A 14,843-nucleotide genomic window follows, 5' to 3' on the forward strand; every position below is an offset into this window, starting at 1 on the left:
TTTTGCACTGAGATACCTCTTGACAACAGACTGACCACCTCTGGTTTTTTCCCGTGATGAATAGCCAGAAAGCGCACACTGAAGTCACCAAGGGACGCAACCTAGAGTGTGCGCAGGGAAAAGCACTGTACCTTTTAGTTCCCAACATCTACCTCTGAAAAAATACCAATGCCCAGCCTTTGCCCCCCACAAATCACAATTTAGTAGATTCTCAAATGGCGTCCCAGGAATCAATCCTTTAAAAAGCTCTTTAGGGTCACCTGGCTGGCTCAGTCAGTAGAGCACACGACTCTTAATCTCAAGGTTGGGAGTTCATCGAGCCCCACTTTGGGCATGCAGCCTACTTAAATTAAAATAAAAAGCCAAAGGTTCCCCAAATGATTCTATTATGTATCAATCAGTATTTGGAAAACAAGAGGTCACACCACACACAAAGCACTTCTTACTTCCACTATTTCATTTCATACTCAGTTACTTCCTTCCCATTAGCAGTTCAGAAAGGACTCCGAAGATGAAGCAGACTTGGCTTAACAAACACAGCTAATAAGACATACTATTAGAATTCAAACAAGTAACCGAGGATTCCAAATCCTTTCTTCTATGAAATCTTATGAGCCAATAAGCAATCTACTCACGATTCCTAAAGGCCAACAGTCATTCGGGAAGCAGCAGAAATGTTCTTTCGCCCCAGACAGCCCACACTGTAACTATTAGCTCTACTCTAGAGAGTGCCTGCTCTTTTCTCACCTGCTCCAGGATATGGGTCTGCTTGCTGGCTACAGTCTCTTCCTCCTCTTCAGGGGCAGAGGGTACAGATGAGCCAGATGGCTCTTCCAGGGGCATATCAAACAGCTCTCGGATGGTCTGCTTTGGAGAGAAGAGAGGGAAGTGTCAGAGCCAATGGAATGCTGGGCCCAAGTCTACTATGAAATAAAAGCTCTTAGAAATAATCAGGAATGCCACTAGTTGAAGAGGCAGATCTGTGGAGACCAAAGCATCTTATTTACTTATTTTTGTTAAAGATTTACTTATTTATCTCAGAGAAAAAGAAAGAGAGAGCTCAGGCACTTGAGGGGAGGGGCACAAGGAGAGAATCTTTCAAGCAGACTCCCTGCTGAGTATGGAGCCCAGTGCACAGCTCAATCCCCTGAGATCACAGCCTGAGCTGAAACCAAGAGTGGATGCTTAACAGACTGAGCCACCCAGGTGCCCCAGAATTGACTTTAATGAGCAGAAGCAACCCCTATGGGCACAGCAGTTGTCTCCTGTGTAGACTGGAAGATCTTAGTACCTGTTTAAAATAGGCTGTGGTGAAGTTGCCTCCCTCAATGGCCATGTCTCCCAACATTCTCTTCTGATTTGCCTTTTTTAAGATGTTCTCCTCCACTGTCCGTTCACTGATAAGTCTAGGGAGTGACGAAGGCCATGTGTAAACAGCCAAATAGATTAATAAAACTCTACCAGTAAAGAGGATGCAAAATGAGGGGAGAGCAGGCAATACCTGTAGATGTGGACATCTCGGGTCTGGCCAATTCGGTGACAGCGATCCTGGGCCTGAGCATCCATGGTGGGATTCCAGTCGCTGTCATAAAAAACAACAGTGTCTGCTCCTGTCAGGTTCACACCCACACCCCCACTCCGAGTTGAAAGGATGAAGCAGAATATGCGTTTGTCCGCATTGAATCGTTCCATCAAAGCCTAGAGAGAAAGAAAAAAGACTGTATCAGGAGACACGGCCATCCACACAGACCCAAGGCTCAGTGGGGCCCCTTTTGGACTCTGAGGTCTGGAAAATGGAGACAGTAGCTGAGGTGAGCCTCAAAGGGCTGCGATGTCTGGGTTACCTGTCTCTGTTCAACTCTAGTAGACCCATCCAGACGCAAGTAGAGGTGGCCATGGTAGGTGAGAAACTGTTCTAATACATCCAGCATCCGGGTCATCTGGGTGAATATGAGCACCCGGTGGCCCTCCGCCTTGAGCTGTCGCAACAGCACTGCCAATGTTTGCAACTTTCCTGACGAAAAATGAGAGTGTGGGGAGCTTGTTATAAGCTGGGATAAGGAGAACACTTAGCACTGAGAGACTCTAGTTGAAAAATAATAAAAGCTTTAGCTGAGGGTTTCAGTTAGCCTAAGAGATCAAAAATATTTAACTTTAGGGGTGCCTGGGTGGCTCAGTGGGTTAAAGCCTCTGCCTTCAGCTCAGGTCATGATCTCAGGGTCCTGGGATCAAGCCCCACATCAAGCTCTCTACTCAGCAGGGAGCCTGCTTCCTCTTCTCTCTCTGCCTGCCTCTGTCTACTTGTGATCTCTGTCTGTCAAATAAATAAAAATATCTTAAAAAAAAATTAACTTTAGGAGGGCCTGGGTGGCTCAGTGTCTGACTCTTGGTTTCGGCTCAGGTTATGATCTCAGGGTTGTGAGACTGAGCCCCGTGTTGGGCTCTACGCTCAGTGCAGAGTCCGCTTCAGATTCTCTTTTCCTCTCCCTCCCCATCCCATCCCCATACACATGCTCTCTAAAATAAGTTAATTAATTTTTTTTAAAGATTTTATTTATTTGTCAGAGAGAGGGAGCACAAGCAGGCAAAGTGGCAGGCAGAGGCAGAGAGAGAAGCAGGCTCCCCACTGAGCAAGAAGCCCCATGTGGGACTCGATCCCAGGACCCTGGGATCATGACCTGAGCCGAAGGCAGCGGCTTAACTGACTGAGCCACCCAGGAATCCCTAATTAAATATTTTTTAAAAATATATTTAACTTTATTTTCTTCTTTTATGGGATCCCCCTCTTCAGTCTGCTCCTGTCTAGGATCTACCTTCTATGTCTAATCAGGGGTAGGATAACATATAGACCCTCAAGGGAAAAAAGAAAACCCTCAATAGTATATGAGCAGGAAGGAAATCTTTAAGGAGCTACTCTGAGTTATGCCAGCTAAAACACACCACAGAGTCACAGGACAGACATCAACATCATCCACTGGATATTATGACTTACATACAAGCATTGAAGATCCCTAAGATCATAACCACGGAGAGAGGATCTTATGAGGTTACCTAGTTCAAGCTCCCATAAAACACAGAAATACCTTCTATAATGTTTCTGATGAATCAGTTTAAATGCTTTTTTTTTTTTAAAGATTTTGTCAGAGAAAGCGAGCGAGCGAGCACAGGCAGACAGAGTGGCAGGCAGAGGCAGAGGGAGAAGCAGGCTCCCAGGTGAGCAAGGAGCCCGATGTGGGACTCGATCCCAGGATGCTGGGATCATGACCTGAGCCGAAGGCAGCCGCGTAACCGACTGAGCCACCCAGGCGTCCCTCAGTTTAAATGCTTTTAACAAAGATTTTCAATTTGCCTACTTACTCTAAATGGTTTCAAATGTTACAAAATTGTTTTTTAACTAAAATATTTATTGAACATACATTAATAAAAATTTTGCTGTCTTACATTCTAAGGCCATTTACAAAATCTCCAAACATGTTACTTAAGAAACATCTCTGCTGGGTTGTGGCAGAAACAATTCACTACTGTCCAAAAGATACTCTTGCATAATAGAACCTGATTTACACTGTAGACACCCTGGCAGAGATCCCTTGATCCAGGGATGATAAGCCCCAATTCAACCCCAAAAGATAAATCATGACTGGTCTAAAAAAGCCATAGTTGGGGTGCCTGGGTGGCTCAGTCGGTTAAGCCTCTGCCTTTGGCTCAGGTCATGATCCCAGAGTCCTGGGATCGAGCCCCACATCTAGCTCCTTGTTCAGCCGGAAGCCTGCTTCCCCCCCTCTCTCTCTGCTTGCCTCTCTGCCTACTTGTGATCTTCCTCTGTCAAATAAATAAAATCTTTAAAAAACAATAATAAAAATAAAAATAAAAAAGCCATAGTTCCTCTTTGCCATTTTCCTTTGTCAGAGATTATTCTAGGGATGGGCATATGGCTCAAATTAAAGCAGTGAGCTATGAAGCATCGTCCATGAGGAGAACTTTCTTCCCAACCCCCCAAAAGAGAAACTTGCTGAGAATATCTCAAGCCCTGTTTCCTGCTCAGAGCACTGCTGTGCTCCCTGGAGTTGTGGCAGCCATGACAGAACCATCAAGAAATAAACACGAGAGTAAGAAGATAAAAACTAAGGATGGGAGAAAGACCAGAAGGTCCTGGGTCCATGAAAACATCAGTAAGCTGAACCAGTCTTATACCACTATTCTCAGAATTTCTCATTAAGGACACAATAAATGCTCTTGTGGTTCAAGCCACTATTCAGTTTTCCATTACTTGCAGCCAAATGCATTCTAACCAAAAAGATTCTAACCAAAGACAGGAAGATCCTTGTGTTTTCCTAAAACACAACTTACTATTTACTGTGCAGTCTTGTACCACCTTGCACCTTTCCCCATGAATCTGAAAACTCTCTGCTGTGCTATCTTATTTGCCACCGTATCCCAAGTGTAAAACACAACAGATACTCGCAAAATAACTACCAAATGCACGAGTTAACACACATTTTCAAATTTCATCAAAGTCAAATCCATGAATGCCAAGAATCCATCATAAGGTCTACATTTCTCCATCCTGCCTATAAGCATAGCCTGAAAAACTGGCTGATGTTTAATGAAATTCACAAAAATCAAGCTATAGCATCCCTTTGATATAGTCTTGCTACTAACAGAGTGGGGAAAAAAGGTCTAGGGATCCTTACTGACCAATGAACTTACCACAGTCATACTGGATGAGCCTCAAGTCAGGGAACTGGGTGCGCATGTTACACACAATACGGTGCAAAGGACGAGCCCGGGGCCAGAGCTCACAGGCCAATTGCTCTTGGAAGGCTGCCTGACGTGGGGCCAGCCAAGGAGGTGGGTGGCAGGCATGCAGGGAAGGGGGAGGTGCCTCCACAGGAGGCATGACAAAGATGAACCTGTGAAGGAAGAAGGCAAGCAGTATAAAAGATGGAACTCTGAAAGGCCCCAAAAGTGCACCTTCACCAGCCCTAACCACTATATCCACTCAGAGGCCCCAAGACCCGGTTCCCATTAGCACTTAGCCCTGCCAACCTCTCAATGATTTCTGACAGCTGGTCTAGTCGTTGCTGGGGAAACAGTACAGCCTGGCGGGCAGCCTCGGTATAAGTCCAAAAGGTGGGGTGGCTGGGGCCAGGAGAACGAGGGCCGATGGGGCTGGCAACAGGTTGGGGCAGGGTACAGAAATCCAGGACTTCAGTCCCATACACAGGTGCCAGGGCCCCATGAGCCTCACTAAGTTGGAAAATCCGTTCCAGGCGTTCAGACCGCTGCCGCTTCCGCTTTTCCTCCAGAGAGTCCTGGGGATGAGAGGGAAACACACACACACACACAGACACACACACACACACACACACACACACACAGAAAAAGTGATCAGTGTCCTCATAGAAAACCTGACCATTCATCCCAGAATTAAACATAACCGATGGAAACCACAGGATTCAAAACTACATTATGCTTTTAGTGGTTTTTTCCAAGCTGTCAATAACGAGAGTTACTCTTTTCATAATGTTATATAGAATAACTTCTCTACCAAAAAATCCTGATCTTCATTTATATACTACCAAAACAGAATGCTTGAATATTCAAATCTAAGATCTGTATATTTAATAAGCTTATAAAATGGATGATTTCTGGAAATTTTCTTAAATAATACTTAAACTCCACAACATTCAAGTTAATTCGGCTTTTAGAAGTGGATCCAAAACAATTATCGAAAGCCTTCCTCCAATCACTGACCAGGACAGAGTGGCTAATCAAATCCATGGGGAGGTTTCTGCTAAGGGCCATACTAGAATGGGGTAGAATTGGGAAAAGCTAATCAGATGTCTGCGTTTCATCGCCCTACGAGAAAAGGGGAGGGTCCTGGCAGACAGGAAATTTGTAGGACTTTGACCCAGTCCTTCCCCATCATTAGCACTTTAAGTTTCACAGGCTAAAAACTACCTCTTTTTTTGCAGCACTCATCACATTGGTAGTTTTATATCTGTATGAGTCTTTGACTAATGTCTTCTATCCACAAAACTGCAACCATAACACAAACTGTATCTTACCTTGCTCACTATAATTGCCCACTATCTACCTCAGTTATCTGGTACCAAGCAGGCTCTCAATAAACAACTGCTATGAGAATGAACAAATGAAGGAGATGAACCCTAGGAGATGATCCTGAAAAAAAACAATGTTCCAAATCTCCCTTCCTGTCTGCTCCCTTAAACTTGAGGCTCCTGGGGATCAAAGTAAAAAAGGAAAGCATCCTAGCAGAGCAGGTCAGCTCTCAAAAGCAGTAGCAAAGGAGAAAATATCTGCAAATCATGTATCTGAAAAGGTATTCGTATCCAGAATGTATATTTCGAATCAGTAAAATAACCCAATTAAAAAGGGCAGGCGTGCCTGGCTGGCTCAGTTGGTAGAGCACAGTTTTGAAGAGATTTTATTTATTTATTTATTTCTGAGAGAGAGAGAGAGAGAGAGAGAGAGAGAGAGAGAGAGAGCACGCGCCCATGCACCTGGGCGTGCAAACAAAGGCAGAGAAAGAGGCAGACTCCCTGGGGAACAAGAAGCCTGATGAAGGACTTGATTCCAGGACCCTGGGATCATGACCTGAACAGTGGCTTAACTGACTGAGCCACCCAGGTGTCCCAAGAGCAAGATTTTGATCTTGATCTCAGAGTTGCGAATTCAAGCCCCACAGTGGGCATAGAATTTACTCAGAAAAAATAATAATAAAAATAAATTAAAAACACAAAGGATCTGAGTACCTAACATTTCTTCAATTAGATACACAAATTGCAAACCACCAAAAAGATGCTCAAAATGACTGGCCATTAGGAAAACAAATCAAAACCACAAGATAACACTTCACACCCACTAGCATAGCTATAATCATAAAGACATAACAGCAAGTGTTGGCAAAGATGTGGAGAACCTGGAACCCTTCTGTGCTGCCTGTGGGAACGTAAAGTGGTATCAATGGTTATCGCCACTTTGGAAAATAGTTTGGTAACTCCTCGGTTAAACATAGTTACTATCCGACTCAGTAATTCTGCTCCTAGGCATACGTCCAATATGACCGGAAACATATGAAGACAAAAAAATCTCACAAGTGAATGTTCAGGGCAGCATTATTCATAGGAGCCAAAAAGTAGAAATATTCCAAATGTGTCCACCTACTGCTGAATAGATATATAAAATGTACTGCCACACAATGGAATGTTATTCAACAATAAAAAAAACAAAATGCCAACATAGGCTACAACATGGATGAACCTCAAAGACATTTCGCTAAATGAACAAAGCCAGTCACAAAAGACCATATGCCATGACTCCATGGCAAAATCTAAAGAAACAGAAAAATTAGTGCTTGTCTAAAGTTAGGAGAGATGGAAGGGTTGGAAGATGATGGCTAAGGGTGTGGGGTTTCTTTTCAGGACCATGAAAATGTTTTCAAGTCGACAGCAGTGATGGTTGCAATCTATATGAATATAGTAAAAGCCACTGAATTATACTCTTTACATGGGTAAACTGTGCAGTATGTGATCTTTATGACAAACTGCTTAAACAAAAAAAGTGTTAAAAAAAAAAAAAAGTGTTGAGAAACTTCTACAGGGGGTCATTAAGCATCTGCCTTCGGCTCAGGTCATGATCCCAGGGTCCTGGTAGGACCTGCTTGGTGGGAGGCCTGCTTCTTCGTCTCCCACTCCCCTTGCTTGTGTTCCCTCTCTTGCTGTGTCTCTGTCAAATAAACAAATAAAATCTTAAAAAAAAAAAGAAGCTTCCACATACTTGCAGAGCAACCAAAATTTAGCACAGACCATGTAGCTGCCACTCTTGGGCTGGGATCTAGCTCTCTCTCTCTCCTTGCAGCAAGCCAGACCAACCTGGCAGCATTAGAAAAAGACCAAAAGGCGGAGTCAACGGCACTGATGGAGTGGGGGCCTGGGGCTGAGGAAAAAAATAAGAGGCAGCTCTGAATAAGCAGCAGCTCCCTTTATTTTAAAGGGACAGAAAGACACAGAGGACCCGGAACAATTCACTAGATCTTTCTCCCTATTAGCTCTTGGATTATTTACTCTAATTTGAGCTGTAAGTTTAACTTAACCAAACATATATGGAACCATACACGTAACAAAAAAAAAAAAAAAACAAACGGTTACCACAAAATTCATGGAAGGACAAGAAACAAAGCTCCTTTTACACCGTGGAGGTAAAAAAACAAAAACAAAAACAAAACAAACCAACAAACCTACAAGAGATAACCATCAGTCAGAAGCTTGTGATCTTTAGGGAACTGTATTCCATGGTGCCACCCCCTTCCCCCAGAAGCTCAAATACTTGACAACTGCGATGGTTTTAGCAACTGAAAAAAAGTTTTCCTATCTCTGAGGAATGCCTCTTTTTTTTTTTTTTTTAAATATTTTATTCATTTATTTGACAGAGAGAGAGAGATCACAAGTAGGCAGAGAGGCAGGCAGAGAGAGAGGAGGAAGCAGGCTCCCTGCGGAGCAGAGAGCCCGATGCGGGGCTCGATCCCAGGACCCTGAGATCATGACCTGAGCGGAAGGCAGCGGCTTAATCCACTGAGCCACCCAGGCGCCCCTGAGGAATGCCTCTTGTGTGGAAGAGGAGAAAGCAATGGAGTCAACGCATCTGAGTTCTCACAAGTTGTCCTACCTTTATAACATCACTTAGTGGGCTAGTTTTTCCATCTGTAAAATGAGGCAATCAGATGCTAACACTGACTCAAGAATAAGCAAGTACCAAAAAGACCAACAGTAACAAGGCAGCCTTGAATGTATCAGTAATTCTTCATAGTTTTAAAAAGCACATTAGGTCCTCAATTACTCCTCTGAGAAAAGCAGAATACAGATTATCATTCCCATTACACAGAAAAAAGGAAAGGGCCAGGAAAGAGAAGGGACTTGGCCAACTGCACACTCTAAGCATCAGGTCCACAAAACTAGGCTGTGTAATCTACCAGGATAAAAAATAACATCGTTCTGTTCCATTCACTCTACCAAAACTCCAAAGAAACCCCAAGTTCCTGTTCCCTCTCCCTGAGGGAGTAAAACTTACCAGATAGAAAGGGGAACGAGGTGGTGGTGGGGGCTGGCGTCGAGGCCGGGGACCACTGAACGAGGTAGCAGTGGAGGGAGGGCTGGGGGGACCAGGGCGCAATGTCAGTGTCTCAGGCTCATCCTTGGAAACAGGCAGCCGGGATACCATGGTCACAGGCAAGGGAGCAGTGCCAGATGCCGAAACCACAAGGGAGGATGTCTGGGAAGCTGGGGTGTGTGTTGAGATTGGGGCCAGCGCCAGAGTCTGGGCTGCAGCTGGACCCAAGGTGGACACCGGAACTGGGGCAGGGCTCAAGGTCAATGTTTGCACTGAAGCTGGGGGCAGGAGTGAAGCAGACGACGATACTGGAGCCAAAGTCAGCGTGTGAGCTGGGGCTGGGCCCATCGGAGAAGCTGGAGTCAAAGGGGGTGCTGGAGCCAGAGACAGCGTCTGCGATGGACCCAGTGGTGGTCCTGGCGCCAAAGACAATGTCTGGGCTGGAGCTGGTACTAGGGAGGACGCTGGAGTCAATGACAATGTCTGAGCTGAAAAAGGCCCCTGAGGGTTCCCCGTTCCCAACGAGAGGGTTTGAGATGGAGATGAGCCACCAAGAGTGGATGCTAAAGCTGGGGCTAAGGCCAGTGTCTGTGTAGAAGCTGGACTTGGAAGAGGTGATGGAACTGGGGCTGGTACCATGGTCTGAGTTGATGATGGAGCCAACACAGGAGCTGGGGCTGGCACCACTGAAGAAGCTGAAGCTAAAGAGGTTCCTGGAGTAGACGATGAAGCCAGAACTGGAACCGGAGTCTGTGATGGAGCCAGGAGGGGAGCAGGACCTGGCGATGGAGCCAGGACTGGAAGAGGAGCCAGAGAAGGAGCTGGAGAAGGAGCCAGGATTGCTGTCTGTGGAGCCACCATGGGAGCCAGAGAGGTGGCTAGAGCCTGAGATGCAGAAGGTGCTGGAGCCAGGAGGGAAGCCTGAGCTGGAGCTGGATTTGGTGCTGCCGGAAAAGGACTGGCCAGAGCAGAAGCTGGTACCAGGACAGGTGAACATGCTGGGGCCACAGCTGAGTTCAAGCCTGGAACATGTGAAGAGGCTGGAGCCAACAACAGAGGGTGACCAGGTGCCTGAGATGAAGACAGGGATGGAGTTGTGGCCAAACCTAGAGTCAAAGCTGACGCTGATGGGGAAGCCCCAGCTGGTGCCAAAGAGGAAGGTCCAGGAGCCGCTGAGACAACAGGTGCCAGTGTTGGAGTCACATTGGTCAACAGAGCTGGGCCGGAAGCCGAAACAGGCAGGGGGGCTGAGATAGGGATGGTGAGTGGAGCTGACACTGGGGCAGGAGGCGTGGTGGAGACAGAGATGGGAAGTGAAGATGACACTGGAATGGAGACTGTAGAGGACACGGGACTAGCAAGGGGGGAGGAGTTGGGAATTGGCATTGGAGAAGAGGCTGGTCCAGGGAGTGAGGACTGCACAGGGAGAGGAGAAGAGATGGTCAAAGGAGCAGCTCCGGGTGCTGAAGCTGTGGAGACAGAGGATGAGTTAGCCCCACAATTCTTTTCTTGCTCTATTACCCTGTCCCACCCTTTCCCTTAACCCCACTTCATCCCTTTCCCAGAAAACCTTCACTCCTACCCCATGACATCAAAGATTCAAGGACTTTGACAATTTAACATTTCCTTTCCCTCCCAAGATTCTAAGAAGTATATTCTAAAATAAGGCAAGACCTCAGCAGCCTAGTTCTGGGGCCCACTACAAAGCAAGTCAGTATGCTGATAAACAAGAAACTTATGCAACTAAGAAATCCTCTGGACCACCCTATGTCTATTCCTGGAAAAAACATCTGCTCTTAGCCACCTGGACTCACCGCTGACTTCGGGCGAAGGACTGTGGACCAGCTTGAGAAGGGGCCTCACCAGAGTGGACGTGGGAATGGGGGCCCGGGCAGTACCCAGAGTAGGTGCGGGTAGCCGGCCAGGGGCTAATGTGGGGCGTGGAGTCAACACAGCCGGAAGCCCAGAACTCGGAGGCCGGGGTGCTGGGGCCAATGGAGGAACAGGAGTCAGTCCATCCCGAGGGGCCTGTCTCACTACAATCTTCACCACGCCTGTATTATTCACCATGGTTGGTGGCACTGCAAGAGGAAGCTACATTGAGGGGAAGGTAGAAAAGAAACAAGAGACCCAAAGGATGGAAATAGTCCAGGGGCACGAGAGGGTAGCAGACAGATATTGGAGATACTGGCAAGGGAAAACAACACTGAGGGAAGGCTGGACAGACAGTAATCCAGGGCATGCCTGAAGGGACCAAGGCCAGCAAGGGCTAAGTAAGTAGGAAGGCCAGGAGCCTCACCCTGGTTAGCAGCAAGCGGAAGGCTGAGGCCAGTGGGGGCAAGGGTGGTGCTGGGGGTCGAAGAAGGCAGCACAGAGACAGGGGTGGGGCCAGGGGTCGGGGCCACGGCCTGGATGAGAGCCACATGGGCAGGCTGGCTGATGAGGTGGTGCTGCCCCCCTGCTGACACCAGGTGCACCACATTCCCTGGGTTAAGGGAAGAGAGAGAGAAAGAGAAGCAGCTATCAGCCGGAGGAGGACAGAGGCAAGGGCAAGAGGAAATGGAAAGAACAGAGAGGGGATAACTTCTCTAGAATGATGTCAACCCTATCTTTTTCAAAAGACCCCCTCCAAACGTTCCCTTTGGCCCCACCCTCCAAAAGCTAGGGAAAGAAACATTAAGACTGACGTCTGAAAAGAGCAACAAAAACAAAGAGACAAAGAAGAGGAGGAAAAAGGCAGGACAGGGGGTGGGTTTTACCTACTTTGCAGCGGGCGGGGCTGCCCCACAGCAAGCTGGCGCACCTGCGCACCAGTCAGAGTCAGCTTGTTGCCCTGGATCTGGAAGGTGAGAGGCTTGCTCCCCCCTGTGCTAGCCACTGGACGTTGTGCCAGTGAGGCCAACTGCCCGATGCTGACCACTTCACCTGCTGGGAACAAAGAAAGGGCCGAATATACCCAGGGATGATTTGAACACCACTTCGCCCCACGAAGCACAGGTCTCCACTTCCTCCAACCCTCCCCTTCAATTTACCAAATTCCAGTAAATTCAGCCTTTGAGCCTTCAATGTGCTGCTACTTTCAATCCCACTTGTTTGCCTAACAATCTCCTTTGTATCTTCTAATGGGCTGCCATCATACTGAGCTAATCACCACCCCCAACTCCATGCTGCCCTTTAACCCCAAATAAACTTTCCACTGCTAGGTTTACCATTATTCACTCATCTCTGGATCATCTCCCACACTAGCCTGAGAACTCCTTGACAGTTCTTACTTGATTATGAATTTGCAGCATACAGCAAGATATTTCATGTACATTAGCTACCCAGAATTTTACACTTTTACACTCCTGAGCTTTTCTCCAGCGCTGTAGCATATAAACCTTCTTCTCATCTCAAAACTTTCACTCACAGACCACTGAGAACTTACAGGGCAGGCGAGCCTGCATGTCAGGAGACAAGATGAGGCGCTGCGGTGCAGGAGTAGGAGCTGGCGCAGCTGTGCTGGGAGCAGTAGCCGTGGTGGCAGAGGTGGTGGTGGCAGCAGCGGAAGGGAAAGTGTAGCCTGGTGGCACTGTCAGGGGCTTCAACAGGCTGGAGGAGCCTGGAGGCGGGGCAGGGCTTAGGCGAACAGGAGCAGGTGGGGCCGGTTTCAGGGACAGGGTTGGCGTAGGAGGCCGTGAGGTCCCACTAAGGACCCCCAGGGGGGATGGCAACACTGCAGACACAAAGCAAACATCTGTCAGATATACCGACTGGAGCCTTAGCCTGCTCCCAGCAATCTCCACATACGCTCCCAAGCCAACCACCACCACAACTCTGTCTCCAACTTAGCTCCCTCGACACTAATTTCATTACTCCTTCCCCAACCTGAACAATCTGCCTGAGGTAACCCCCCAGCAGGTTGGCCCCCTTGTAACTCACCCTGGGGCAGAGGCCCACTGTTTGGCTGCAGTGGGGGCAACAGAACAGGGCCAGGAGGCCGGGATGCCGGAATAAGCGGGGGCCCAACAGGCGAGGCCGACACCATCAGTGGTGCTGGCAGCACTGGGGGAGCTGGGCCAGGGACGGGCTGGGTGGAGAGCTCAGGGCCTGGAGGGGGTCGGACAGGAACAGGGCCCATGGGGGTCCGTGGGTTGTTCACCACCACCACTGTACGGCCTTCCTGCTTGGGCACTGGCTGCAGCATCCTATAAGGACAAAATCAAAAGGGTGGGTAGGGAGGGAAGGAGAATAGGAACAGGAAAAGAAAAGAATAAGGAAGATGAAGCAAAAACATAAGACAAACATTACAAAAGCAAAGGAGATAAAGGCAAAGGACACAAAGGAAAAAGAGGGAAAGAAATCCAAGATAACCAAAAAGCACCAAGCAGAAAAAGGGGGCAACAAATCAGTGACAATCACAAGGGCGCCTCCCAGGACCCTCTTCTCTCCCCAACTTCCTCCAGTACTTTGCATCCATCCCATACACACATTTAGCCTAGTCTCCAACTCTCTCCTTTCCACCCCAATTTTTGCCCCCAGCCAGCTGTAGCCACTTTTTCTAGGAACCCATCCCTTTATCCCTCAGCCCTGGTACCTGTTGACCTTCATCTTGACTGGCTTGGGCCGGGGTGGGGGATCAGGAGCAGTGGCCACCTCTAGTAGTACCCGGCGGGAGAGGCGGTGCCGGGGTAGAAATATGTCAGCTTCATATCTAGACACACGACCCTCCAGGCCAATAAGATCAAACCGACCCATGTCTATCCGCTGATAGAAGAAACACAAAAGCATGGTGTCAGATGGACCAACATGGCAATGATTTCCTGGATATGACACCAATACCACAGGCAACAAAAGAAAAAAACTGATCACAGGAGGGCATCAAAAGATACTACCAACAAAATGAAAAGATAAGCCATAGGATGGGACAAAACATTTGCAAATCATGTATCTGATAAGAGGATAATATCCAGAACATATAAAAACCTCCTACAACTCAACAAAAGCCACCCAATTAAAAAAATCAGGCAGATATGCCAAATAAACATTTCTCCTAAGGAAATACACAATAAGTACAGGAAAGATGCTCTGCATCACTAAGCATTAGGGAAACGCAAATCAAAATCACAATGAGGTACTTATGACGGCTATTAGAATAAAACAAAAAAAACATCAAGTGCTGGCAATGATGTGGAGAAATCAGAACGCCTGTGCACTGCTGGTGGCAATGTGAAATGCAGCAGCCACTAAGGAAAATACTACAGCGGTTTACCTCAAAAAATTAAAAATCAAACTATTGTATGATCCAGCAATTCTATGTCCCCAACAGAATTGAGAGCAGGGACTCAAACTGGTATTTGTACACCCATGTTCACTGTAGCATTATTTGTAATAGCCAGAAAACGAAAATAACCCAAAGTGTCCACTGATGGGTAAAGAGATGAACAAAATGCAGGACATACACATGTGTAAGCATGGATGTATACAGACATGTAAACACATGTATGAAACGGCATCGCCCACTTAAGGAAATTCTGGCACATGCTGCAACATGGATGAGCCTGGAAGACAATCTGCTAATAAGTCAGTCAAAAAAGGACAAATACATATGATCCTATTCATATGAGTACCCAGAAGAGTCAAACTTAGAAAAAGCAGTGGTGGTTGCCAAGGGCTGGGGGAAAGGGTAGAATGAGGAATTACTATTTCGTGTGCATGGCGTTTCAATTAGGAAA

The 14,843-nt window shown here is 47.2% G+C and overlaps 1 protein-coding gene across 4 annotated transcripts in view; it reads right to left on the bottom strand.

Annotated features, from left to right (window-relative positions):
• Nucleotides 1-14,843, bottom strand: part of LOC123933950 (Snf2 related CREBBP activator protein) — a 33,062-nt gene that overhangs the window by 3,949 nt on the left and 14,270 nt on the right. For 2 of the 4 annotated variants that reach the window (XM_045993741.1, XM_045993742.1), the window contains exons 19-31: nt 13,706-13,875; nt 13,051-13,316; nt 12,557-12,844; nt 11,893-12,057; nt 11,429-11,614; nt 10,944-11,210; nt 9,091-10,598; nt 5,047-5,312; nt 4,708-4,910; nt 1,845-2,014; nt 1,502-1,698; nt 1,292-1,406; nt 748-867 (exon numbers count right to left, since the gene is read on the bottom strand). In XM_045993741.1, the coding sequence (XP_045849697.1) occupies nt 748-867; nt 1,292-1,406; nt 1,502-1,698; nt 1,845-2,014; nt 4,708-4,910; nt 5,047-5,312; nt 9,091-10,598; nt 10,944-11,210; nt 11,429-11,614; nt 11,893-12,057; nt 12,557-12,844; nt 13,051-13,316; nt 13,706-13,875 (3,921 nt within the window). The remainder of the gene's footprint in view (nt 1-747; nt 868-1,291; nt 1,407-1,501; nt 1,699-1,844; nt 2,015-4,707; nt 4,911-5,046; nt 5,313-9,090; nt 10,599-10,943; nt 11,211-11,428; nt 11,615-11,892; nt 12,058-12,556; nt 12,845-13,050; nt 13,317-13,705; nt 13,876-14,843) is intronic. The other 2 variants (XM_045993743.1, XM_045993744.1) reach the window with 2 other exon arrangements.

Source organism: Meles meles, chromosome 21, assembly GCF_922984935.1.
Source record: "Meles meles chromosome 21, mMelMel3.1 paternal haplotype, whole genome shotgun sequence".
Classification (NCBI taxonomy): domain Eukaryota; kingdom Metazoa; phylum Chordata; class Mammalia; order Carnivora; family Mustelidae; genus Meles; species Meles meles.